At 32.3% G+C, this 27,927-nt stretch overlaps 1 protein-coding gene across 3 annotated transcripts in view; it reads right to left on the bottom strand.

Moving 5' to 3' along the window:
* Positions 1 to 760: 760 nt before the first annotated feature.
* Positions 761 to 27,927, bottom strand: part of wb (wing blister) — a 126,486-nt gene continuing 99,319 nt past the window's right edge. For 2 of the 3 annotated variants that reach the window (XM_074130413.1, XM_074130415.1), the window contains 42 exons: positions 27,026 to 27,257; positions 26,743 to 26,954; positions 26,484 to 26,671; positions 26,128 to 26,234; positions 25,869 to 26,046; positions 25,534 to 25,640; positions 25,275 to 25,455; positions 25,028 to 25,167; positions 24,271 to 24,498; positions 22,817 to 23,062; positions 22,484 to 22,654; positions 22,219 to 22,394; positions 21,639 to 21,773; positions 20,932 to 21,184; positions 18,735 to 18,934; positions 17,076 to 17,269; positions 16,735 to 16,988; positions 16,524 to 16,641; positions 16,257 to 16,407; positions 15,401 to 15,545; positions 14,924 to 15,088; positions 14,613 to 14,773; positions 13,777 to 13,906; positions 13,388 to 13,625; positions 12,890 to 13,063; positions 12,641 to 12,807; positions 12,401 to 12,565; positions 12,179 to 12,330; positions 11,807 to 12,097; positions 10,382 to 10,550; positions 9,759 to 9,924; positions 6,513 to 6,754; positions 6,297 to 6,437; positions 5,267 to 5,317; positions 4,283 to 4,626; positions 3,190 to 3,472; positions 2,985 to 3,113; positions 2,759 to 2,908; positions 2,525 to 2,687; positions 2,308 to 2,441; positions 1,413 to 1,641; positions 761 to 1,331 (listed from right to left, as the gene is read on the bottom strand). In XM_074130413.1, coding sequence (XP_073986514.1) covers positions 1,186 to 1,331; positions 1,413 to 1,641; positions 2,308 to 2,441; positions 2,525 to 2,687; positions 2,759 to 2,908; positions 2,985 to 3,113; positions 3,190 to 3,472; positions 4,283 to 4,626; positions 5,267 to 5,317; positions 6,297 to 6,437; positions 6,513 to 6,754; positions 9,759 to 9,924; positions 10,382 to 10,550; positions 11,807 to 12,097; positions 12,179 to 12,330; positions 12,401 to 12,565; positions 12,641 to 12,807; positions 12,890 to 13,063; positions 13,388 to 13,625; positions 13,777 to 13,906; positions 14,613 to 14,773; positions 14,924 to 15,088; positions 15,401 to 15,545; positions 16,257 to 16,407; positions 16,524 to 16,641; positions 16,735 to 16,988; positions 17,076 to 17,269; positions 18,735 to 18,934; positions 20,932 to 21,184; positions 21,639 to 21,773; positions 22,219 to 22,394; positions 22,484 to 22,654; positions 22,817 to 23,062; positions 24,271 to 24,498; positions 25,028 to 25,167; positions 25,275 to 25,455; positions 25,534 to 25,640; positions 25,869 to 26,046; positions 26,128 to 26,234; positions 26,484 to 26,671; positions 26,743 to 26,954; positions 27,026 to 27,257 — 7,606 coding nt within the window. In that variant the 3' untranslated portion in view covers positions 761 to 1,185. The remainder of the gene's footprint in view (positions 1,332 to 1,412; positions 1,642 to 2,307; positions 2,442 to 2,524; positions 2,688 to 2,758; positions 2,909 to 2,984; positions 3,114 to 3,189; positions 3,473 to 4,282; positions 4,627 to 5,266; positions 5,318 to 6,296; positions 6,438 to 6,512; positions 6,755 to 9,758; positions 9,925 to 10,381; positions 10,551 to 11,806; positions 12,098 to 12,178; positions 12,331 to 12,400; positions 12,566 to 12,640; positions 12,808 to 12,889; positions 13,064 to 13,387; positions 13,626 to 13,776; positions 13,907 to 14,612; positions 14,774 to 14,923; positions 15,089 to 15,400; positions 15,546 to 16,256; positions 16,408 to 16,523; positions 16,642 to 16,734; positions 16,989 to 17,075; positions 17,270 to 18,734; positions 18,935 to 20,931; positions 21,185 to 21,638; positions 21,774 to 22,218; positions 22,395 to 22,483; positions 22,655 to 22,816; positions 23,063 to 24,270; positions 24,499 to 25,027; positions 25,168 to 25,274; positions 25,456 to 25,533; positions 25,641 to 25,868; positions 26,047 to 26,127; positions 26,235 to 26,483; positions 26,672 to 26,742; positions 26,955 to 27,025; positions 27,258 to 27,927) is intronic. The other variant, XM_074130414.1, reaches the window with a different exon arrangement.

Below are 27,927 nucleotides of genomic sequence, written 5' to 3'. Positions count from 1 at the left end.
CAGATCGGTTACCTTGAAATTTTTATCAAAAATCATCATCGATATCCGGTGGGGCCAAAGTGACTTCCATTTTAGCATAGAATAGTTCTATTATGTGTTGCATTAAACTAATTTTGTTTTCTTCAAGTATGTCCTTCAAATTGAAAATAAATAGATTATTTCTTCTGTACAAGTTGTTATTTTTTAATTTGACAATCTGTCTCAGTTAATTGTTTAACTGTGATGTCCAATTGGACATAGAATATTTGCCTCCTCTATTGAGGGAACTTTTGTTCTTTGTGATGAAACAGGGCTCTGAGAATGGGTATTAATTAGTTGTGCTTTGTAAACGGAATTTAGGAAATACATCAAGAAAAGATTTAGTAAAACTTTGGGTGCAAAATAAAGTAGCTTTGAGAAAGTGTATTTAATAAGCAAAATGAGGCATTAGGTCTTTTGCAATTGTGTATAGAGTAAAAAGCCAAAACGTATTAGGAACAGACCTGCCCCATATGTTTGAGTGCCAACAATTTCTTTTAAAGTTGTAGCATGTTTTGCTCTCATCTAGAAGTTCACCGTTTTTATTTGAAACAAACTAAAAGCAAATGAAGACAGAACACTTACTATTGATGCACGGTTAAAGAACATTTTATCAAAAGTAAATGATAAGATACTCTCATGAATACCTAATTTAAAATATTAATTAATAAATCATTAAAACCGTTCCAGAGGTCTTCATGACAATCAAACTGGAATAACGATACTTTTTTTTACTCACTCCATTATTATTAATTATAATCACAAACATTAATAAACCTCAAAATTATTTGCAAGCAAACATAAAGATGAAATAAAATTGTATGTTCTAATAAATATATTTACATTAAATATTTGAAAAGTAACTTCACATAAAATTAAAAACTAATCGACTTACTGCTATATTTACAAAAATGTAACCTATGACACATTTCAGAACACAATACAAAAATAATACATCATCATTCAAATTTCATAATATCATTTTAAATATCATAAAAAACCTACCTACGGTATTAAAAAGAAATATTACAGAAGAAGTCTTTCACAGTTTTACTTACATAAGATTCTCAACATGAGAATAAATAAATAATCGAGGGGGGATATTTTGTACTTTTTAAAAATGCACTTAGAATGCATAACAAGAGATGTATTAGATTAAATAATTTATCAACTAACAAGTGGACAAGAACTTAACAGAATATTATGTAGATCAGCCATTGCTACCCAGTCTCTCCTCTCGCCATTAATTATCACATTGCGAATACAACCTCTGAAATTTTCTCTTGATTCAAGAGTTCCACTGGGAGCACGTTCTGAAAAGTCAAACAAATAGTTCAAATTAATGTCGATTAATATAAGTGAAAGGATTCAGAATACCATTGCACAATTCATACCTGGAAGCCCACCAATATAAAGTGGACTATTGGTGGAAGCTTGGGTTAGATGTCCATTATCAGAAAGCCAATAACTTTGTTCCAGATTGTCCACTTTAAGTGTTAACTCATCTTTTATATAAGTGACTTGGATCCTATGCCATCTGTTGTCACACGCTGAGTAATCCGTTGCAAACCCTTGGATTACTTGGAATGGTCTTCTATCTCCCATATCACCATTCATTACCACCTTCATTATTTACACAGAAAATATTTTATGAATATGCTTGTAGAAATATACTCCATCATAAGTTAAACCAAAATGTTTCTGGATTGAAAATATAGGTAACAAACAGATAATAGCAATTCTGGGTTAAGCCCTCAACTCAGCGATTCTAAATAATCTCCACTTCCTACTATCCTCAGGAAATACCATTGTATTTTAGACTTAAAGGTTTGAAAACTGTTTCAATATAAAGTGGACTACTAGTGAAAGCTTGAGATAGATATCCATCATCAGAAAGCCCTAACTTTGTTCTATCTAGATGGTCCACTTTAGGAGGACTCATATTTTATAATCGTAAACGCTTACAGATGGAATACAGCTTCTGCAGGAACGAAAATGTCAAATTTCAATTACGTTTGGTGACAGATTGTCAACTGAGTTTAATAAACAGTTCGTCAACCACAAAATGATACGTTTGTTACCTGTGAACTTCTCTACTTTGAAGGTAAACTGTCTGAGGATTAATTTATTTATTTAATAACATTTAATTTTTGTATCCAATTTGAAAAAAGATTCCATGAATCATGTAGCAAGAAGAAAGTTTTAAGTGTTTGCTCCTTACATCATAATGTAAGGAGTAATCGATCCATAGATCGAATTAGAAATAAATGAATATACATCAGTGAATACCTTTCCATTTTGAAGTTCTAAAGACAAGGCGGGATAACCTTGGGGTTCAGATACACTGAGAAACACGCCATTCATTTCTGATGTCCTGAACTCTAACTCGAGTTCTATCAAAGAACCAACGTTAAATTTATTCTCTGAATAAAAACAAAAACAAAACACATAACATATCAATGAAAAAAAAACCATACAGACGATTTAAACGCAAAAAAATACTCACTGTATATGGCATAAGCATCTCCTGGGAAATAAGAACCTCTTTCAACTTGAGGAAAACATTGACCTACTTTAAAAGGAGTCGATTTTTCCCCTACTATATGCTCTTCATGATTATTCAGTTTCAGGTTCCTTATGCAACCTTTAAATCCTTGTATTCTTTGCAGCTATAAACATGTCGCTTATTAATAGATTGTTACTCAATCAATAACCATCGTTTTCAATAACACCATCTTACCAAAGCTGGAGGTAAATTGGCTCCTTTATCTGGAAGCCCGCCTAAAAACAAAGCGCTTCCAATGTTTACTTTCTTAGGCGTTTTTGTTTTCTCAGGATCAAGCGCATCAACTTTTAAAATCATCTTTCTGTCATGTTTTTCCAGTAATATCTAACCAAAGTAGTATTACAGTTCCCACATTCATTAAGTTTAAAGTGAATTAGAATAAAATAAATTTATATTTTACCTTATGCCATATTCCGTCATTACATACAGCCTGGGGTGCGAGTTCAATTTTTTTTCTGCCTTTAAAGACAACCTGAAGCCTTCCATTCTTAAGTGCACCCATTAAATAATGGGATGGCCTTCTAGCACCCTGCAAAATTTTCAGAATTATCGTATAATCATCCAGAAAAAATAACACCATAAAAATACTTAAATTTCTTTCTTACAGGAATAATGAATAGAAGGCCCTCTGGATAAAATGTTCGAAAGTCTAATTGCAAAGTAAAATTTTTTTGAAAAGTTGCACGTTTTCTAAAGTTAACTTGAACATGTGAATTTTTAAAATCGCCGAATTTTACTGCTCCAGCTTCTAGAGTGTAACTAGGAACTTTACGACAACCACTAGCTCCTCTCGAGTTGCCACCATTTCGATCAGTAATAACATTTATTGGACCAAATCTACCAATGGTTACGTCTTCAAATTGTATTGGTTTGTCGAATCCAAAAATTCTGTAATAATATATATTTTTTTATTAATGTGCGAAAAGCAAGAACTACAAAATAAATCAAAGGATTAATAAAAGATTGAAAAAGCAAATGACTTGTTATAAAAAAAAACAGAATTATATCAACTCGCTATAATAGAGATAAGACCCTCCCTCTTCTTACATTTATGTGGTAGAGTTTCAAATAAATGTTAAGACCATCATGAGCAAAGACAATATGTTCACAAAGTTTCAAAAAATTGGAGATTTTAAAAATAAAGTTAAATGTGAGTGAAAAGTGGTTCTATCGCTAAGAAAGAAGTAAGTATGTAAGTAAGTAAGTAATCGCCTATTTTTTCAGGTGGGGCTTAACGTCCAACTACCATTTACTAGGTGTCGTGGACGGAGGCGAATAGCAAACGTACTTTACTATTTCTCATTTAACCATTAAATAAAATCCAAGGCCAAGACCGGGAATCGAACCCAGTACCACAATGCATATTAGCTTTGCAGGTCTCGCCTCTTAACCCGCTCGGCTACCGTGGCGCCTAATAAAGAAGTAGTAACGTAAATAAAAAAAAAATTTAATTTTTTTGAAAAAAGGTTTGGTCAAAAATGATCTAATTTAGTTGCAAAAAAGTTATAAATACAATAAAATGACATAATTACATGATAATTATAATTATCATGGGATGTTATACAAACGCATGGTATTTATATCTTGCCAAAAGCTGGAAGGAAATAATCATTGCTTTCATTAGCACAACGAGAAGAACTATAATTCGCAATATGTAATTTAATTCATAATTAGAAGTATAAATAAAAAATAACTAACTTATCATTGAAAATGATATCCTTGATTGTCCCAACCAACGGCTGATTAGAAAAAGTACGCCCAGTGGTGTTAAATCCCGGCGGTAGTCCACCAAAATAGAGCCCTCCAGATTCACCTGGTGCTTTTATCGTTGTTGCGCCTTCAGGGAGGGTAGTAGCAGCATCTAAAGTATCATCTACACGAAGTTCGAGTCTTCGTCCAATTTTCGTCACCACAACGCTGTGAAATTTAGAATCTGCATACTCAGAACTGATAGAAGCCAACCGAACCTCGCCTCGTCCGGCATTCAGTCGTACATCAAGCTGACCTCTTCGCAAACTGACAGAATAATAACTTAGTCTGTCCTGCAAAAATATCAAAATTGAAAATAAGAAATTAAATTTAAAGAGCGTTTTTAAAGTTTGAATGGTTTTGTAGTCCTTCTCAAAAGAAAAAAATAGCGATTAGTTTGTTTGTTTTTGTTTTGTTTTTGTAACTAGCATTAGATTAATAAAAGCTGAAAGAATTTGGAAGTTTAAAACCAAGTAATTTAGCTAAAAATATTTTGTTTGATATTTCTTTTTTTCGAAATGGGTTATATAAACATTACAAATGTTGTTACAACACCCACTGAACTTCTATTACAGTTAAATTTATTACTGAAATTAATAAAAGAAAATTAATAAATAAAATTTAAATAGAAATTTCTCCAAAAAAGAAAATCACTTTCACGAATTGGTAAATCTTTCCTACATATAAATATTCAATTAAATTTAAATTTAAAGGTATATATGAATTTCAAGCATATGCAAATTGTTAACAATTTAATTTATGAATTCAGCTATTATTATGATGATGATGCCACAGGGTACATAAAGACATCTTGAACTAAGAATTTTAAAGTTGTTAGATTCACATTGCAACTCACAAAGCAATTTCTTATTGAATTTTCATTTATTAGCAAGTGTTTAAAATGAAATAAAAGAGAACAGGCAATTATGTTACCTCCTGTTCTATGCGGTTAGTGCTCTCCTCCTTATCCTCTAGGGGCCCATTCTGAAAAGAAAGGACTTAAAAATCAATAATTAATTTTACATGCAAAAATTAACTAGATTTTGTATAATCTGGCAAAATACTGTCAGTCCAAATAAAAAAAAAAGGTGCATAATCTTTAATTTGTTTAAAATTGAATACTTGTCACGAATGAATGGGAAACGTTAGATATACATCATACTCAAGCCGATGTGAACTTACGGACTTAACCCATGAGTATCAACAAAAGTCACAAATCCAGAAAATCCATTCATTTTAACAAAAATTCCATCAAATTATAGATGTTCCATTTTGTCTCTACTTCAATTATCCTTTACGATATAAAAATTTCATTTGTAACTAAAACAGCAGTTATTTCAATATGGAATTTTCTTAGTCATTTCCTTTCTGTTCAAGTCGACTGATTCAAAATCATGCCTCCATTAAGTTAATAGAGATAACGCCATAACGCCGCGCCTTTGACCTCGCGATGATTAGCATCTTCTCCAGCTAAGTCAGCCAGGAAAATAGAATTTCCGTATTCGTTATTGAGGTGCTTATGAACAGCAAATAAATTAACAAAAATAACAATTCCTAAAACATTTAATTCAACAACTATCGAAAACTAAACCGCTTTAATTTGCCCTTATTAAAAATGGTTTGAAATTTTAAACTAGAATTTTGTTTGTCAAATCTTCCATTTTAATAATTGTCATTTTAATGGCATAAAAATGGTTACTTTGAGTTATCATGTGGGTTTCTTTTTCTTGTTTGTTAAAACGGTATGAAGCAAAAGTTAATACTGATTTTAATGTTAAATCATATTAAACTAGATGTGATTAAACAAAATTTCTTAATTGTGATAGCCATGAACTTCTATATTTCTAGTGAAAATAAATGAATAAAAACATGCTTTTACCAATTTTACCAAATGTGTGCCCAATAATGGTGAGACAGGCGCAATTAGTATGATTTGGAATTTTAATAAAAGTGTTTAAATTACCAGGCCTTCGAACGTTGAGAGCATCAGAAGAACATCGCGTTGTGTTGTTTGAAATACAAACCCAAAACTATCTTTCTTCTTTAGATTATGCGAAGGTAATTCAATAAATCCTTCGCCATGGAACCCAGCCACTGTGATAGGCTGAAATATATTGGTATTTAAAAGTCAAATTATCACTACTTAAAGTTACCATTATTTTCATATCAATAAAGATACCTTCAGTGAACATGAAGCTTGGACTCCCCAGTAGGTTCCTTTCAATAGGCTATATCCAGCCTGATCTATTAAGATTTCAGACATACAACCAAGAAAAGGTCCTGGGAGACTGTGCATTAGTCCAACTCCAGGTGGTAATCCACCAATATAATACTTAGCCATAGATAAATCTGGAATTGTTTCTTGATTTGGAGGTGGTGTGGGAGCACCATCTCTTACTTCTTTGCCAACCTTCAAGACACCTAGCATGGCATTTTCTGATTTAATCAACAAGCAGATTATTAAACTGATTAATAAACAATTTTTTAAGCCTAAACATTTTTCAGTGCAGATCTTTCTCTATCTTCTAAAAAAAAATGGAATGACATAAAAAATAATAAGTATTTAAACAAAAAATTAAATTTTAACACCAAGTTTTAGGCCAACATATTTTGTTTTGTTTGAGTTTACCTCCATTTTTTAAGTTTAGTATGAATTTCAAGCATATGCGAAATTGTTTAGAATTTAATTTATGAATTCAGCTATTATCTCCTTAACAAAAACTTACAGTTTAAAATGTTAAGTATAAGGGTTGATTAAACGCCAAAAGGTACACAAATCAGCTAGTACCCAACATTTCATTGATATTATTTTAAGTAATTTTACTACATTAATTTTCATTAATATTTTTTTGAATTTATTAGATGTTTCACAGACCCTTATGCTGGCCATTTTAATCTACAAAATATTTGTTCAAGTAGAACACCATTTAACTTAGATTGACTGTAATAAGATAAATAAGATATGCATATTTTTATGACAGCTAACATAATTATTCCAGTATTTTACTATAAGTAAAATTAGAGGGACTACATTAAATTACAATTGAGAAATGAATAATTATTGTTGAATAATTTACTTGATATTACCTACGCGTTATTTGTGCTCACAAATACTTCGGAAAGACGAATTCTAGACTGAAATATTGTTTTAAATCCGTGATTCAAATTTAAATAGTAGCCGACTCTGCCTTTGTCTTTTTTTACTTTAACGTGCATGTACATACATACGATATATGTGACTATTCAGAATAAAGAGCATAAATCAGAAGAATAATTTGGAATAAAGCTAAAATAAAGTACCTATTTAATTACGAAAATATAATATACATTTTATCATAATTATAACAAAAAAATAAAATATTATGAATGAACAAAGGGAAGGGATTAGCTATGCGGTTAGCATATTGGATTCTCACGTGGAGGTTCCGGGTTCGAATCCAGCTGCTGACCCTTAGATTTTCTCTTTCTAAGAGCTTCTTACAGCTCACTGTCCGGGTGATGGACAGAGTTGTCTGTAACGAGAGAACACTGTCCGGAGGCCGGCAGTGCACTGAAAAAAGCTCCGGGCGCCAATAACCTTGATGTTGACGCGACTTAAATCATAAAAGAAAATGAATGAACTGGCCAGCATAAGGGTCTGTGAAACATCTAATAAATTCAAAAAAATATTAATGAAAATTAATGTAGTAAAATTACTTAAAATAATATCAATGAAATGTTGGGTACTAGCTGATTTGTGTACCTTTTGGCGTTTAATCAACCCTTATACTTAACATTTTAAACTGTAAGTTTTTGTTAAGGAGATTTTTGTACCTTTTGGATAGATTTTCTTTTTTGTCTATCTTGCAAAGTTACATATCTGCTTTTCAGATTTTATTAAAATTGGGAATAATAAATTTAATTTTATCATTATAACCTGAAAAGGTGTTAAGTCGGAGTTACTACCACTGGACAGATCTTTTTAAAGAATGATTATAGTTGCGGTCCCCAAACCATCCTCAATAACAATTTTTTTGAGAAAGCGTTTTGAATAAAATAGGAAGGTAATTTGTACGTAAATAGCAAAATTAAACTGCGATTTCAGTACTTCCCTTTAAGAGGAGTAAGAAAAATAAACTGCGATTACAGTACTTCTCCCTAAAAGGCAAAGAGGCAAAGATTTTGAATCGAACTACAATTCATTGATGAAAATCGGTTCACTCATTGAAAATTTTAACGATTGCAATACTTCCTCTTAGTAGGTGTAAGAGCATGATGGCACTTCACAGCCACGTAGAGGAGCTTTAACCACTTCTTCTTACTAAATTTTATCAAAATCGGACTAAGCGTTATAGAAATATTGGTAATAATAGTTTTAGAAAGGGCCTTACTTGGGTGGGGCAAACTCCCCTCCTTTTGAGGCACAGCGTCGAGACTTTTAAAGTGCAAATCTGTACAAAATTTCGATTCGAATGACACTTTATTCATGAAAATCGGTTTACGTTTCGATAATTTGAAACGATTGCTATACTTCCCCTTAACAAGTGTAAGAGCAGATCGTCGCTTTAATGTTACGTAGGGGAGCCCTAACCCTGTCATCCTACCAAATTTTATCAAAATCGGGCTAAGATTTACAGAGTAATTAATGATAATAATTTTGGAGGGGGCCTCACATAAAAGGGGCTAACTCCTCTCCCATTCCATGTACAGCGTCGCGACCCCCAAAAGGCACATCTACATAAAATTCCGAATCGAATGACATCTCATTCATGAAAATCGGTTCACGCGTTTAGGCGCTACGTTGTTTACAAAAAAGGTAACAACAACAAGAAGAACAAGAAGAACAAGAACAAGAACATTTTTTGAAAATGCCGTTTTTGCTCATTTTGAGCATCTTTTTTCTCAATATCTATCAAATCTAGGTTGTTGCAAAAAAATTACAGTCATAAAGGAGGATTTGCCCTATATTTTAAAGAAAATTTGGGAATTTTATCTTTTATAGAAAAAGAGAAAAAAATTGTCAAAGTTGGGTGTTTTTAAACCTAACGCTTTTTCGTGCAGTTTTTGATGATCAACCCTTATACAACTGTCCTACCGGACAGTTTTAATGAGAATGATGCCACATGGGACAGAAAATATAGGCAAAATTGACATTTTTTCAACATAATTATTTTTTGGGTCTAATGTGGATTCACTCTCTAAGAACTTCGTACATAGTGTTCTAAACGCTACTTCTGTTAACGGTCTTAACGATGGTAACTTCGGAAATTGTTGGGCAAATTATAAGAGAAGCTTGGTCCTCAATTTTGTGTGGTCTGTACTCATTAACTGTAGAGATGCATCTTAAGAAGAAGCGGAAAAGTTATTTATCTTCATTAAGCCAAATTCTTTAAACAATTCAGATTTTTCGGAAGGTAATTGGAGCAATCAACAAACGGAACTCTACCTTTTTCTAACTTCTTCTTTCTGTCGAAATATCTGCTAGCTTCTACACGATTCCAGCTACCATTATTATACTTTTCTAAAGTTGAAATTTCAAGGGTTGCATCCCCTCCGTAGCCTATCCGGAAAACTAAACGGCCATCTTTGAGTACAAGAGAAATGTATTTTCTCTAAAACAATGAAAATAAATGTATTTTTAGAAAAGTGTAAAGATTGCAAAAACTTGATTACTTAATTTTAAAAATCAAAATCAAAATTCCCTAATTAGGATACATGACATGCAGCAGATCCAAATTTTATATTTATTTTAAAATGATAAATTTTTAATAGGATGAAAAAATAAGGGCCCGTTTCAGTCATGAGTCCATGAGCAGACAAGACAGAAGACACACCAACCCACTAATGATGTAAAATAGTACATTGTAAATTAGCCCTGAAGATGACCTAGTGCCTAGGTCGAAAGCTCGGCATAATAAAGTTTATCATGACTGAAACTGGCATTTATTTTTTCATCCTATTGAAACTATGATTCAGTCACCAAAAATAATAATATGATAACATTTAAATTCTCATAACTTTCAAAATATCTTGTAAAATTTACAAAATATGTATTTATTGTATGCTTACTTTATCATTTCCAACGACTAGTAACAAGACTGCGTTTGAATCAAAGGTTCTAAACGAGAGTGAAACGCTGAAGATATACTTGTTGTATGTTCCAGAACTATCTCTTGAAAGCACAGCATAACCATCTCCAGAAAATCCATAAAAACTTTCGTCTTTAACTTCTTCAGCACTAAAGAGAACAAAAAATTTATTAAATTTGTATTGCTCTATTGGCATTTCTTACATCTTAATCAAATTTAAGATGGCTTAAAACTGTTTTAATAATGAACTCTTTTTTGTTTAGTTCATCCAATTTCGCCTTTATATTACCAAAAAATAGGAAATAATATTATGATAGTAGCTTTTACATTTGTTGAAACGAAAACAACAAATAAATAAATAACTAGTAGGGTTAATGCTTTATGGTTGTGCTTCTACAAAATGACAAATGATGAAAAGTGAATTTCCTGGCTAAATTCTGACGAGGTGATCAATAATTAGATCGTAGTCAAGGGTCAAAAAAGGAAGTTGAGCGAAAGTCGATGCGTTTTTCTGGAACTATAGATGAAGATTTTTTTACTTTTAAACCGACCAAAACTCAAAATTTCTCAAATAAACTTCAAGACAAAGATTCGTTACCTTGCAATTTCCTAAGCTTAAATATAAGTAAAAATAAGATAAAGTAAAGTAAAGTAATCGCCTATTTTTTCAGGCGGGGCTTAACGTCCAACTACCATTTACTAGGTGTCGTGGACGGAGGCGACTAGCAAACGTACTTTACTATTTCTCATTTAACCATTAAATAAAATCCAAGGCCAAGACCGGGAATCGAACCCAGTACCACAATGCATATTAGCTTTGCAGGTCTCGCCTCTTAACCCGCTCGGCTACCGTGGCGCCTTAAAAATAAGATAAGAAATTAGCAATAAATTAATTGGAGATTAGCACTGGACTCCCAGGTGGAGATCTTAACTTTGAGTTCAGCTTCCTTCTCATTGCTCTAAGGTTTTCTGTACATAGAAGCCTTTTTGAATTGAATAAAAGCTTATTGGCTCACTGTCCGCACTAAATTAGAATTAGCGATCTTACTAAATTGAATTCTTTACTTGAATTCAGATGGGGGGTGAAGTTGATCGCCTACTCTTGGTGCTCCTGCGTAATTTAAATGGTTATCAGTGTACCAACCTGAGTGGGTCAGACTATCAGATCGTCTCAGGAAGTAGGAGTTTAACCGCCTATAAAACTGTGAAGCTACTCAGGGGAAGTGTAGGGCCCAAAGGAGGCAACCCCTCCATTACACTAGGGGACTGTGAGCTAGACCCCCACATTTCTGAAATTATTAGATTAGAAGAAACGCCTCTACACCGAAAGATAGATGAGGAAAGGACTAAATAAATACTTGAATTCAGAAACATTAGTAATAAAAAGGCACATTCGCATACTAACCCTTCAACGCAGGCTGTACAAGAATTGGGATTCTGTGTACTAAAGTCCCACAAACCGATTGGTCTTCCATTAAGATATAACTGGTGTAAACATCCCACTAATCCTGATTGAGTGGACTTAAGATGTGGATGTCTACGATCTGCTCCTCCAACCCACACTCGATCACCTTTACCTACATCTAACCTACCAGCTCCAGGAGTAGAAGAATTCACAGCTGGTGGGGTATTAGCCATAGAAGATCCTTCTGGTACAACCACTGGCCTAACCCATAGCTGCCCAATATTGCTAACTCTGAAATAAATATAAACTGTGAAGATCACAGATATTATAAGAAATCTTGAGCACTTAATAAATGTAAAAATGTTGAAAGACCTTTCTGCTTCCACACGGTACCAATGTTGATCTTTACTTAAATCTCCTGCAGTTTGAATGTGTAAAGGATGCGTTACTTCACCAATACCAGCGCCTACATTCCATACAAACCTCATCTTTCGATTAACCATCTCTATTGCTACAAAATCCTCCTGAAATTAATTATTTTTAGTAATAAATAATAAAAGTATGCCTTTAATTTTAATAAACACAGATACATACTGTTGCCGAGCTTGGAAGATAGAACAAAAGAGCATCTCTAAGCTGAGAACTTATGGCATATGTAAGAATAATAGATGTCATTGTGCTTGGTTCTAAATGAGGTGGCTGATAAGTTCTAACACAGCTCCCTCCATTTTCGCCAATGCTTGTCATAGAAATACGAATCTATTAAAATAAAAACAATTAGTGTGAAATGATTTACTTACTAAAAGAAATATTGTAAAAAAAGTTATTACATACACCATTGGCAATGTGATGTGCTTGTGTAATCTTATTTCTGAGAAGTTCCAATTTATTTGCTATCGTATCATTCCACTCAGAGAATTTTTTGGCTTGTTTATTCAATGAAAATGTCATTCTATCTACAATATCTTGAGCTTTCTTCGAATTTGCTTGTGATTCATCAACTATAATAAATAACATCGTACTGAAATAATTTGATTCTAAATATTTTACAAAAAGAAAAAAAGAGCACTAAACTGTACTCACTCAATTCACGTGCTGTGCTAAGACTTAGCTCACTGTCAACTTCTAATTGAGTAATCCAGGGTTGCAATTTTTTTGTAATATTGTGTGATAGACTTACTATATCATCTTGAACTTCTTCCGACATTTCTATCAATTTATCGCATGTCATTACTGTTTCTATTGAGGATTGTTTTGCTGAAACAATTTATTACATTTTGACTTATTTCTTTAAAACAATCTATGTCATCAACCAAATAGAGTTTACACTTTCTTATTTTGAAGTCTGTTGGAAAAATATTTTTTATATTTATTATCCGAAAGTTTCAGATTAGATAAGTGCTCTCATCACTGTCTCTTACAAGCAGAAGATATGTGGAGCATAGCCTTTTAAAGAAGGAATCATTTAAAAACAATTATTCAAGATCTACACACCGTAGGAAAAAATAACCGCTGTTGACGATTAGAAAAAAAAAAGGAGAAAATTAAAGGTTAAAATAGTAACAATCATGAAATGAATACCTTTTCCTGATTGTAGTTTTAGGTCTTTTAACTGATTATTAGTAGTATCAACTTCTTCTCTCAGTTTTACAACGTCATTTTGAGATTTCTCAATTGAATCAGCGAGTGAATTGAGTTCTGGTAAAAGATGCCCAACTCTTTCCAATTGATCATTAGCTCTTCTCTGAAGTTCAAATGATCTCTCTTTCGACGCACTTGCTTTATCCAATAATGAATCTGATCCTTCTCCAGGATACGCCTAATTAAGTTAAAAAAAAGTTATATAATAAATTATCCGAATAAAGTTGTGAAGAATACACATATGTATATGAATACTTGAAATATAAAATATTTTATAAGCTCTTAAACCAAAAATGGACAGTAAGGAGATAGATTCAAAGATTACCAACCTGTTCAAAAGCTATATCTGCTGCAATAGTTGCATTATTAACAGCTTCTTGTGCACTTTTCAATGCATCATTAATTTCTTGATAAGCTTTACTTGCTTTCATAGCAATTCCTGCATCTGTTTTAAACAAACTATAGAAAATAATATTGAGTAATCAAAGAAAATATATATGTTATATATATATTTTTAATGAATTAATTATATATTATTGATCTATGAGGAACATATTTGTATTAAAAGGCGGATTCACAATCTAGAAAAACAGTTAATCCTCAAAGCTGTGTCTTGCCTTTAATTTGTATGGAACTTACACTCAAGATTCTCGCTTCCCCTTTACATTATAAAGAAGTAATCATAATAATGGCATGAACACGATAATTCCGATTTATACTAAGATGAGACCGCTATATTTAGTTCTTAAACACTAGTATGAGTTAAAAAGACATCGATTAAGTTAAGTTATAAATATCATTCATTCATTATATAGCATATTACATTTGAGGATTGTAATCTTCATTTGCTCTTTTTTTGATTATGAACTTCAGTGACTGTGAGATGATAAAAAATAAATCGCTCAGATTTAAGAGCGAAATCAATACAATATAAAATTTTAGATAAGTAATATATATCTTGGGAATATAACAAAAATTCAATTAAAAATAAGGGAAAGTAAAGAAGATGACCCATAAAAAATTTTTTTCAGAATGCCTATTCATATCAAAAAATAACAAGTCTATCTAAATTTTATTTTCCCTAATCAGTGGTTAAAATTAAAAATGATTAATCTATATTTATGTTTGTCATATAAAAAAGAGTAATACTTATAATAACACGTACTTAATGTATCTTTCTGTAGTATTCATAAGATCATCGGCATGCTGTTGAGCAGGAATAACGTATTCTTGTTTGTATCTTTCATTTAAATGACGAATTACGTTCGAACGTGCTTCGATATCTCTTATTCCCGTATAAAGTACTTTCTTCATTGAAATTAAGCCCTAAAAGTAATTGTGTCTCTTTATTAATAATAATAATCATAATTTATAGTATTTAGACGAAGAAGAATAAACAGAGTTCGTTAGGCATGTCATTGTAAATGTATCATGAATTTGCCAAATGTTGTTTTTTATACAAGATAATTTTATTACCTCTAAATTATCCTCACTTTCGCCGATATAAACTTTAGCTATTTCTTTTGCGTAATGTGTTGTATTTAAACATTGTTTCGCATCAAGTTCCAACTTTTCAATGTCTTTTATTTTCATTCTCAATAATTGAATCTTATTTCTGTTTTCTTCATTTAATCTGTCGACCTGAAATTAATTAAAGCGATAATTTTGTAGAAAACCTAGTAATCCTTAAGTAAAGCCTAAGAGATTTAATTTAATTAATTAAGCCACAAAAATTTAATATTAACATGAATAACATAACTTAAATAAATTGAAGATTTCGACTATTTTCAAAACTATTATTTATCAAAAAAGCAAGCAAGTACAATAGTTTTTGATTAATATTTCTTAAAGAATTTTTTTTAGGAAAAAAAGGCTCACTCCAGAACAAATAATTTAAAATAAAAATCAATTTAAAATAAATAGCAATAATATATATGTAAGCCCAAATCGTACCTCATCAACTCTTCCAAAAGTGTCCTTAATGGATTCATTAAAAAAATCATTTTTTTCAAGTAATACTGATAATCTCTTGGACAATAACACTATTTCATGGCGATCTCCAATGTATTTTAATTCATTTATTGAATTATTACAACACCTAACGAGACCAATAAATAATAGGAAATTAGTTAAACATAAATGCTAAGCATAATTGAAATTTATTAGAAGTTACGTTTTCTGTTGGAAACTACTTTTATATTTGATCTGAGTAAATATTTTGCGAGAAGGTGATTCTTCTTTGTAATTTATGAGATTGTCGAAGTTGTACTTAGACTACTTCAATCTTACAAGTCCACAAGCAATCTTAATCTTACAATACACACCCGTAACAATGTTTTTCTTTAAAAAAAAGTATTAATGGTTATTTAAGGAATGAAAGTATTCAAAGTCAGAAGAAATTTCGAAGTGTTTCTCTACTGATATCCGTTTTTTGGCGTGTTCGCAATAGAAGCTTCAGTATTTTTACTAAATTTGCTCACAAGATACTACGAATGAAAAATTAAATTTTTATTTGAACCATTTTTTTTTTTTAATTTTCAAGTTGTTTATTCTGGCTCAAAAATATGGTGTTATTAGATAGATTGCTGTAATCTAAAGAGAATACAAAAGTAACTGACATACAATTGACACCCTTCTATTAAATTTCAAGTCAAAACTAGTAACCATAATTCCCAACAATATTATAATTTTTAAATTATTTTTATAAAACTTCATTTTAAATTATTTCTTAATGCATTCGAATTATTAATATTTTTCTTCATGGATAAAAAATATTGATTAATGACCATACCAGTTTAATAAAGCTTACCTCAAAATATTTTCACTCTCTACGATTTTAGTTTCTAAATCTGTATCTCGAATCTTTCCTAATATTAGCTTTGCTTCAAGAAGCATCGCAGAAATACTAATCTTCTCATTGTCTTCACCAGCTGCATAGGACTTCAAACGATTTATAGCAGCTGTAAAAATGAAATTTATTTAAGATAATTAACTAATTTACAATTGTATAAAGTTTTTAGATAAATGTAAGATAAATAACTAACTGTATAAACCATAAACAGACAAAATTACCAACCTTCAATTTCTCCTTTTGTAGATTCAACTTCATTATGCAAATTATCCGAAGAACGTTTCAATTGCAATGCTGAATCTAATGTATCATTAGGTTTATATAACTTTATCAATTTCTTGAGCTTTAAATAAAATTAAAATATTTGATAAATAAAATAACTTTGTTTCATTTAATATATTTGCCAAATTTATTTAATAATTACCTAAATGCTTACTTTATTGTGCAACTGTTTTTGTTTAACAATTAAATCTTTTTCCACATTGTTACTCATCTCTTCAAATTTATAAAAATTATTTCTATTTCTCATCCACAAATGTTCAAGTTGAGATAACCTTTGCTTCATTTTCATCAGAGGTTCCCTTGGTGGGGCAATTACACCTCCCAAAATAGTGTTAGTTTGGTCATGTAAATGGGAGGAAATATTTCCAATTTTTTCAAGTAAATATCTCGTGCACGAATCCGTACATTCTGACACAATTCAATTTATAAATAATTACGTTTTTGCACAAAATCTGGTGAAAAATTAATTGAAATAATTAATTGGAAATAATTTACCAGTGCATCCTTTTTCAGATAATACAAACATTCTGTCAATACATCTGGAACAATCCCATCCTGTGACACCTGGTTTACAGTTACACTGACCGGTCTGTTCGTCACATTCTTCAATTTCACTACCAAAGGCATTGCACTTGCAAGGTTTACATATACCGCCAGATTCAGGATAGCCATACCAACCATAATCACATCTAAAGTAGGTCAAAGTAAGATAAATAACTAAATGAACTTAAACGAGAAATGGGTTATTATAAGAACAGTGGTATAAAAGCGAAATTGGAATCAATCTATTTTTTCTTCTGAACTTTATCTGAAGTATCCTATAATTAATGAACAGAGAAGATTCTTGATGTCAGAAATTTTCTGCCTAAACGAATGGATTGTCAGAACCTACTTTTCGAAGCATTAAAGTGAGACCGTTGAAAAAAATAATAATGTCTCGTTCTTTTAGACAAGAAACTTGAAAGGAAAACATTCAAGAAGAGACAGAGTAACCGCTTTTGAGCACAATCAAAGAAAATTAATACCATCGAAATAAGAAGGAACCTTCTGGTATTTTTTCCAGAAAATTAAATTAACAGACATTAGCTACAGCTGAAGGAAGGGGTTAGCTCAGTAGTTAAAGTACTGGATTCCCACGCGGAGATCTCCAGTTCTCAAGTATGTACATACATGAAAGAACTTTAGAGGCGGGTTTGGTGCAATGATGATGCGTTCAGACTAATTAGTTTATGTTAAAATGTTAATATTTAAGTAAGACCTTCCAACCCTCCGTCTATAAAACTAATTGGTAATTGGACTTTAAGGAACGCCTGAAAAAGTAGGCGATTAATTTACTTTTACTTTATTGCAGCAATTTTAACATTCTACCAATAAAATCTTGGCAAACTCATGTTTAAACCTAGCGTCGCCATTCTTTTGCCCTTATTGGAACAAATTTGAAAGAGACCTTATGTTCGTAGGTCAAACTTTCTTGCTTAATTCTAACTGTTCCAATAATACCTTATGGAAACCTAGCTGAAGAAGATTTAACCATTATTATTTTAATAAGGCTCTTTTCCCCACCCCAAGATTTTCTAAAAAAAAGCTGCACCATCGTGAGGTGCATCTGAGCGCTTAATATCACGAGAAATTCTTTGAGTATATACCTCTCCCGAACACACTAAGCTTATTGGTGGAATAGACACAATGACTAGGTACCGGTGCATTGTTTCCCGAATTCCCTCATAACTATTTAAGCATTCAGAGCTGCTGATCCAGTCTATGGACGTACAAGAATTCCCTAGAAGCACACCTACCAAAGCTCTTAAAACAAGGTAGAGAAGAGGCATTCAGAAAATTTGACGAGATAATTGCGGAATAAATTAAAACTAACAAAAGATGGATTACTAAAGGAAGAAGGAAGTTTTATACACCCATATCCCTTAACTTTGTTTGATTAGACTCTGACCTTGAGGCTTGTAGAGAAACTTAAATTCTTTTCATTTATACAGAGTAAGCTGATAATTCATCTGGCAGACTTTCCATAATTTCGTTTGTGCATTTACGGAGAAGCGCGTACAGGGATAATCAGGCTTAATATATTACTCCTATTTACATATGTTTTTTCTTCGAAATTACTAATCCAGTTTCTATTCATTATTTTATTTTACTTACTTTTCACAACGATGTCCTCTATAACCTTTTTTACAAACACATATAGGATCTCTATCTGGAAAAACTTGACACGTTGTGGCAAAGTTTCGTCCAGTTGTAGGACATGGACATGGTAAACATTCTTCACTATTCATAGGATTGCCATAATAACCTTCAGCACACAGATCACATTTTGGACCTCCAGTATTATCAATGCAATCCTAAAACGCAATAACATACATTGTCAATGGTTTTTTGCCATTTACAATACACACAAAAATATAATCAGTGAATCTGAAGTACGTAGTTTTCTTGGCTTGGTCATCTGCAGGAGAGAAGCAGTTTACTGGCAATACCCTCGCTGAAGTTTGTTCTTTTACTGTTGCAGATGGTCACGCCAATTGACGTGTTGGACAAACCAGAGGGTATAAAATAAAAGGGTAGAAGAATATTTGATATCTAGATTTCAATGTTTCAGTCACAAATGAAATTTTAAGATAAGTTAAAGACACAAAATGGATCATCCGTAAATATTAAATATTAAGGTGGTGGAGAGTATATAGGCACTGCAGCCTGAAATCTCCTTTTGTATATCTATTTTAAATTGTAAATAAACTTTTTCAAATTCAAAAAATCCGTAAACTGACGAAATATTTTTAATTGAAAGGACTGGATTTTTTGTGAATTTGAAGGTTTGGTTTTACCGCACAATAAAGGCCCGAAGGTCTTGAAAAAGCCTTCGAGCTTAGTGGTTTATTAGTCGTTGGAGTTCTAATGTTAACTTCGATCGATAGTCGTAGTAGTAATTTGTTCCGTCGTTAAGTTCAGATCTTTTCAATCCAGAGTGGGTAGGTTCCACGTTAGTTGTTTCTTGATGTTCATTCCAAAGTAGTGACAGATAGATGTGTTTAAGTTAAGTAACAATTTTTCCTATATTTTTCACAAAATTGGAAACAAACTGATAGGTCGATTAGAGGATGAGAAGTGTGAAGGTTAATTTGGTTTTGGTATCATCTTTATAAAAGAAAATTTCCAAATTACGAGAAAGTAAGTTGTCCAGCAAACTGAGCTACACCAAAATTGATAAAATGTTATTTCTGAGGAATCTTGAGTTTTGGTCAGTTAATAAATAAAAAATGTTTACGTCATCGTTTCAAACTGCATTTAGTAAACTAAATCTTTAATAAATAATCTAAAGATAAATCTTTAGGGGTATAAAACAAAAACGAGAAATCATGGTAATCCTTAAAATAGTAGGTTCACTGGGATGTCGGAATTTATTCTGTAGTGAAGGATTCCGAGATAGAAGTTTGAAGTTTGTACTGTATTGTCTATTTCGTTAGGTGTTTTTAAAGAGGTTAACAGATTCAACTTGTTAGATAAGAGAGTCCAGTCTATGGAAAGATCCTGTGATTAATGTAGAAGGCAAAGGGAAGAGTTTGGGTACTTCACTGAGGGTATCCTTACCCAGAGCTATGGAAGAAGATAAATCGAAAGAGTATAGATGTCTCAGGAAAGAAATGTCTCATTAAAGAGATTAAAACGTCCAGCATTTAGGAGTTTGGAGTGTGTAGTTGGCCAGTCCGTAGGTCAATCAGATGAAAAGATCATCGTACTGTTTAAATGTTAGATCATCAACTGTTCATCTCTGTGGATTGAATGTTCGACAGCCTCCATTGAGGATGCTTGACATTAAAATCTACCTTCCACAGTAAGAAATTTAGGCTCCAGGGACAGGAAGAATTGAAGGTCCTTGCTGAAATAGATTTATAGGGAAAGTATTAAGCTGGTGCTAGATTGTACCCAAATGGTCGACAATCCAGAGTAGTGACTGTAGATTGAATGAATTTTCTCTCATAAACAATCATAAAGTATCAAAATTTTAATCTTCCTATTCATAAATAGATAATTCAAAATAAGTGGCAAGAGAAACAAGCGAAGTGCTAGTCAATTTTTTATTTTCACATTTTTTAATTCGCTAAATTTCCTCAAGCTAATTTTCAGGCGGGATCCGATGCCGTTGACAGAGGTGGATAGCTAAACATACTTTGCTGAAAACATTATAGTACACTTCAAATAAAATCCAAAACCAAGGGCAATAATTAAACATCACAGTACACATCAGCGTAAGGGTCGTCGCCATTACGCGGAGGGACCGCATCTTTTTAAGCTTAAACTTACTAAAATTCAAGCAATCCTTACGCAATTATTTACTTACAGTACAATGTCCTGTTTCAATATCACAGATAGTTGATCGATCATTACATTCGCAAGGCACCGCTTCTCCAATTAATTGAATGATTATTGTAGAGCTGACAGTAGGTGATCTATGCCTGAAGAAACCTAATGTAGGATTCTGGCAAGAGGTGGCATTGTAACCAGAAGGACATTCACACAATTCAATTCCTTTAGCAGTTGGCACATTATGACTGTGAGGAGTGACGGCGGTGTCCAAGGCGACATCTCTCAACCTTTATTTAAAACAAATCTATTTAAAGGTAATCTGTGTTTGTACTTGATACATTTGATTTAAAATCTCATGGAGTGAGTTTTTTTCATTACAGTTATTTTCATTTAAAAAAAAAACTTCTAATTAGCTCGAACTATTTACTAAATTCTTTAATGACTGCACTTACTCTTAAAAACTATATAAATTTTCTATTTTCAGAAAAAAATAAAAACAAATGAATTTTTAAAAAGTTTTTTAAAGTTAATTTTTTTCAGGAGGGCATTACATTAACTACCGTTCAGGTATCATAGGCGGAGGCGGATAGCAAACAAGCTTTACAATAATTTTTTTTTTTACTATTAAATAAAATCTAAAGGTCCAGACTGGGAATCGAACCCAGTACCGCGATAATTTTTAGCATTATGAACTGCTATTTCCTCGCAACAATTCATTGTGATAAGATGAAATGAGCTTACCTAGCTCGAGTGAAATCAGCAGAATCACTTGCTCTGATTAAAATATGCTGAATATTTTGCAAAGCTATCATAAGAGTTTCCCTGTTCACAGAATCTTTAGGATAATTTTTCTTTCTCCACGATGATTCATGTAACCTGTAAATTACATCTGATAAATAAAAATTTAATATCACTGAATACCAGTTTATGTTGGTAGATAATTAGAAATATAAATTCTCTGCTCTCAACTGAAAATTATGGGATAAAGCAAAAGGTCCTGTCTATTACTAATAATTATCTAACTTAAAACAATATAGACTATCTTGTTAAAGTTTTTTGTTTGATTCTAGTAGGGCGGCCCAAGGCCTCCTTTGATTCTATTGATTGTACGATAGGAAATGTTACAAGAGAAAACAAATTTGCAAAAGGTTTTAAGGGCTTGTAGAATACTATTTTACGCTTTTGCAAGAATTACAAATCAACAACTACAGTCCCTCACAATTTTTTTTTCCTTATTGTAGTTTCTCCAGCTTTCCTACTTGACGTGCAATAAACATATGAACTTATTAAGATTATTACTTCACTCTCGGAAAATAATTACCTAACGTGTTGCTGACCAGTTGGATTAGCCAAAAGATCAGGGAAATGTTCTAACACAATTTTATCATTTCCTTGAATCTGAATTAATGGATATGTAGCGAGAATTCCTTGAGGGAATAATGTTGTTTCTCCTTCTGTTTCAACAGAGAATCTCAAATATCCACCATAAGATAAAATCTTAAACAAATTAGATTCTGCAGATAATACATCCAATAAGTAAATAAACAAAAAATAACAACAATTTTTACTTCTGGAAATAATCTTACCTTATCCCCTAAAAATTGGACCGGAAGTTGCCAATAGACAGGTGTATCAAACAAATAACTGACTCCTAGTTCGACGTCACCATCAACACTGGGAATAATTCTTAAATTATTCGTAATATTCAATTGCTTTCCATTTTTCTTTATAACGCCATTATGTCCAGGCATTGCTAGCTGAAGCATAGATAAGTTAAATTGCATTTTGAAAGAAAGAAATACATTTTTAAAAAATATTTTGGTTTATTATAATATACTCGTATTATTAATATACATATATAAATATATTACTAAACACCAAATTATTCTGATCTATCTGATATTTAAGAGTCTCCTTACATTAATATAGCATATTTCTTGGGTGTTGACTGGATAAATAACGTTATTTTGCGACGTATCGTTATCATATTTAATAGTAAGCGTTCGAGGTCGAGGCATTCTTATTTGGCTCCAAGCCAAACCAGCGTCAGTACAGTTACTACTTCTACCAAAGCAGAAACATTCAGTGCATCCGGAATTTGATTCATGTGACAATCCAAAAGTACCAGCTTTACACTTGTCACATTGTAGTCCAACAACATTCTCCTAAAAAAAAATTATTTTTATTTAAAAAATAAATGTACCTTTAAATAATCGTGAAGTAAATTTGTGTTAATAAGTCCACGTTTCAAAAATGTTTCAATGTGTAATGTATTTGCTTTCTTCTTATTTGATTATAAACTTTGGACTGAATACGTCGTATTAATTTTTTAAATTAAAAAAGTTCCAGCATAGGGTCGCATTTTCTTATTTATTTATAATTACCTAATTTACCCAATTGCAGACACCATACTCCCAAATGGAAAAGTTGCTAACTGGGGAAACCTCGTTGGATACTTTCATTCGGTAGTCTAACAACAAGAGAAAGAGAACATGGTGTCGCGTGCTAGAATGGGACAATTTCATAAACTGTATCCCAGACTGCTATACGAGGTAGATTATGTCCGTAACAGGACATTTTCTGAGTCACAACTTCTCATGCAGGCCAGATATGAATCGTTGTACCTTAACTACAGGCCATTTAGTACAGAGTCTGGGCAAGAGTGTACCCTGTGCAATTTGTCTGAGATTGAAGACATTTTCCACTTTATTGGGATATGTCCCATCCTGGCTCCTTACAGATTGCAATATCTGGGAGGGAAAAAGTTAACACAGAAAGACGTCATTCTTTTTCTTAATGGGAAAAATTGGGGCTACTTAGCTAAATATTTAAAGGCAGCTTTACTGTATAGAAGACTGATTATGGAGGAATTCCAATGAATTGTTAATTTATTTTTTGGTTATGTTTATAAATTACTTTACTGTACATAGTACCGAGGATGAATTATTTTGTTGTATTTCGTTGTAGCAACTCGGCAGACGGATTTTTATCCATGCTGAAAAGTGTTATTTCTTTTTATTTTTTTCACTTTTATTTAAATCTTTGTATCATTTGAAGTAAATAAAACACTATTATTATTATTATTATTTTTTTTTTTTGGTGCATCAACAGCTGAGGTTATTAGCGCCCGGAGCTTTTTACAGTGCACTGCCGGCCTCCGGACAGTGTTCTCTCGTTACAGACAACACGTCCATCACCGGACAGTGAGCTGTAAGAAGCTCCTAGGAAGAGAAAATCTAAGGGTCAGCTGCTGGATTCGAACCCGGGACCTCCGCGTGGGAGTCCAGTATGCTAACCTCATAGCTAATCCCTTCCCCACTATTATTATTATTATTATTATTATTAATTACCTAGATTTTGGGATGAAACTCACCTTACAAGGACACTGTCCAGTCGGATCGCAAACGCATACGTTCCCATGACAATGTTGAGGTTGGGTTCCAGCAAGTTCACAACCACATTTTCGACAACTTGGATAACCGTAATATCCTCTTGAACAACTTTGACATTTATTACCTTCATATCCTTCTCTACAAGCACAAAGTCCAGTATGTGGATCGCACATGCCTCCAATCGAGCCATTTGGGTCACAATCGCATGGCTATTACAAAATAATAAAAAAAAAAATTAATTCTTCTATTGCCATTTAAAATGCAAGCTCCATATTCAGGTATAAATTCAGCCAATTAGAAACGTTCGAAAAAGCTTACGTATTTTAATTAGATCTTTTTCTAGTGTTTTCGTATCCTTCTGTTATGACTATTGAACTTTCTAATCACTTAAACATTCGTTTTAGAACTATCTTGAATTTTCTTGAACCCTAACAAAAGAATGAAATCACGAATCCTAATAAATCCACGGTATGGTGGACATTTTGTAACGATTGATATCATTTAAAAAAAGTTTACTGCACTATATATACTGCTAAATATGACAGCACAAATTATACACAGTTAATCACAAGTAACTACTCGTAATAGTAATTCATGTCACGATAATTAAATAAGTCCATTAATCAAGTGCCTAAAAAGTAAAGTAGTTTGATGATATAATTAAATAATTAGTAAAGTAATTTAATAATGAGTAACCATCTAAAAATAAGAGTATGAAAATATATTTTCTTGCATTACCTTACAACCTCTGAGATACATAAAACCCCAAGCTCTTGGTTGACAGATTTCACAAGTTGCGCCAGTAGTAAGCGGAGGGCACACACAGGCTCCTGTATCAGGATCGCATATCCTTCCAGGCAGATCGCATACATCACATTCTATATTTAAAAACATATTTTAGTAAATTTTAATCGATTTATTCGTAAGTTGCAAAGTTGCTAATTAAAAAAAAAGAAAAAAAAAAAGGAGATATATTTACAGTTACCTGAACATCCTTGTGAAGACATATTATAAAATCTGGGAAGACAGCGATCACACTTGAGGCCACCAACACCAGGTTTACAGTAACACTGTCCAGTGTCTGGATCACAAGTTTCATCTCTAGAGCCTAATGTGTCACATTGGCATGCAGCGCATCCATTCTCTGACAAACCCCAATAGCCAGCCTGAAAATTTAACCTGATTTATTTATTTATTATTTTTTTCAGGTGCCTTTATAAATAAACGTCATAATATAACATTACCTGGCAAAGATTACACGTTCTACCTATTACATGATTTCTGCAAGCACAGTCTCCATTGATTAAATCACAATATGGCCCTTCAGATCCCACTGGATGGCAATTACATTCTGCGTACAAACAAGGTAATATAAAACCTTAAGAAATATAAAATTTCCACGTAAATGATAGATACACAGATAAATGTTTTTTATTTAAATTTTAGTTTACATAAACATGGGGCTTAAATACAATAAATGAGGACAAAAATCCGCCTTTCAGGAGTGTCTTTAAATTAATAATAACATTTCCTTAGTAGCTCACTGACATTAATAATTAGGAAATTAATATATACTAACTGCTGCATCCTATGTCCGAATACCCATAATGTTGTGGAAGACATCTATCACAATAATCTCCTTCGACTCCTAGATGGCAAGCACATGCGCCAGTGAGTGCATCACATAAAGAAGATCTGACACCAAGGGTATTACAATCGCACGGAATACATCCAGCAGTTACATTACCCAAACCAGTCTGAAAAAATGTAACCGATAAAAATATTATATTTTATCCTTCTTTTTAAAGTTATTAAAAATTAACAGAGTTAAGAAATACCTGACATCTATCACAAGACCTTCCTTGAAACTTATCTTTGCATTTACACTGGCCACTATTAACATCACATTCTTCACCAAAAGAGCCAATTTCGCTACACTCGCAGGCTGAAAAAGATCATATTAAAAGTACTGAACACAGGCTACACAACATCGCTGGTTTTGGATGGAGACATCTCTGAACTTGATCCAGAAGGAAAAGAAAAGTGATAATATAATACAACAAAAGTAAAGTAACCGTCGCAATAGAAACATCACAGGTACCGTAAGAGGACATATTCAAACCCAAGGATAAAGGTCCTTATTAAAAACTGATACAAATGAATGTATTACATAATTCAATCATAAATAACTTACGAAAACAACCAGTAGTGGAAGGTGTCCCAAAATGGTTTGGTTTACACAATTCACATCTTAATCCATACGTGTTACCATGGCAGGTGAGACATCGTCCGGTAAGATGATCACAAGGTCCATCTTTGCAGTTGCAAGGCTGACAAAATGAGCCCGGTTCTTCTGGATTCCCAAAATATCCAGCAGCACATCTAACAGATTTTTTGTTTTTAAATTATTTGTGGTGCACATATTTCAAAATTATTTAAACTGTTTCACTTACCGTTCACAATGTCGGCCAGTATATCCTACAGGACATTTAGTACAAACATATCCAAGATTATCCGCTTCACATAAAGGGCTAAAGTTATTTTTAGCATCAATCAAAGGACATGCACATTTTCTACAGTCATTTGGCGTACCAATAGTTGCATCACCATAAAATCCGTCAATACACCGTTCACATAATGCCCCTGTAGTGTTATGTTCACATTTCTGAAGAAAATTGCACTCGTAAATCAAACCTAACATGAGGTTTATTAAACATTCAATGAATAATTACTTACACCGCATTGAAATGTAGAGGGATCGCAGGTTGCTGCATGGCCATGGCAGTTACATTTGCTGCATACTGAATGCTGTCGAGATGATCCGTCAGATGTGTACTTTGTGTAACCAAAATCACATGTTTCACAAGACAATCCAACGTAACCAGGAGGACATGTGCACTTTTCCAAAAATCCAATAGAACTGCCAGCTCCACTTTCATAACCAATTTCCATAATACAAGAATCTAGACTAGAGTAAAGTAAAGATAAATCACGTTTTAAATCAACCAAGTCATTAATAAACGAAAAACTATTTAATTTAAAAAAAAAATATGTCTAATATATTGCATTAATCTGTTTCGGTTGGACCTCCGCAATGGTATTCTAATTATCATTTTTTAATCTGTTGTCAATGCCATTCTTGGCAGTTTAAACTTATGAAATCATTATAGAAATATTTAAAATAATTGCTCTGGAAATTAGTCAACAATTGGATGAGAAATATACAATTTTGCTTATTGCAATTTCTGCAATCATTCTAATTGCTATTTTATTCAGAGTTATATCCTTACTAGCTTTTTAATAACATTAGCTTTTAAGAAAAAGTCTGTTGTTCTGCAAGTCTAGGTACGATTTCTGGTAAAAATGATAGATCTATTGAGAATGAAGATAATCGTTGACTCTGTTCATCACAAACAAATCGAAAAATATTTAGATAGAAATCCGGAATTTTAAAGCTGGTGGCCTAGTGATAGCTGAACATGCTTGTAAGAAGCCATATTTGTATTTTATGTACAGATGATTTTTTTTTTAATTTTTATAATAATTTTCTTAAATTAGAGCACATTTTCTGTCAGAAAATTGGCATAATCATGATGCCCTTTGACCAAAAAGTATTTTTCGTTGTAATCACCGAAGTA

The sequence above is a fragment of the Rhodnius prolixus genome, unplaced genomic scaffold (assembly GCF_049639745.1).
Source record: "Rhodnius prolixus isolate KJV_2025 unplaced genomic scaffold, Rpr scaffold_4, whole genome shotgun sequence".
NCBI lineage: Eukaryota > Metazoa > Arthropoda > Insecta > Hemiptera > Reduviidae > Rhodnius > Rhodnius prolixus.
This window is presented reverse-complemented; position numbering and strand designations above follow the sequence as displayed.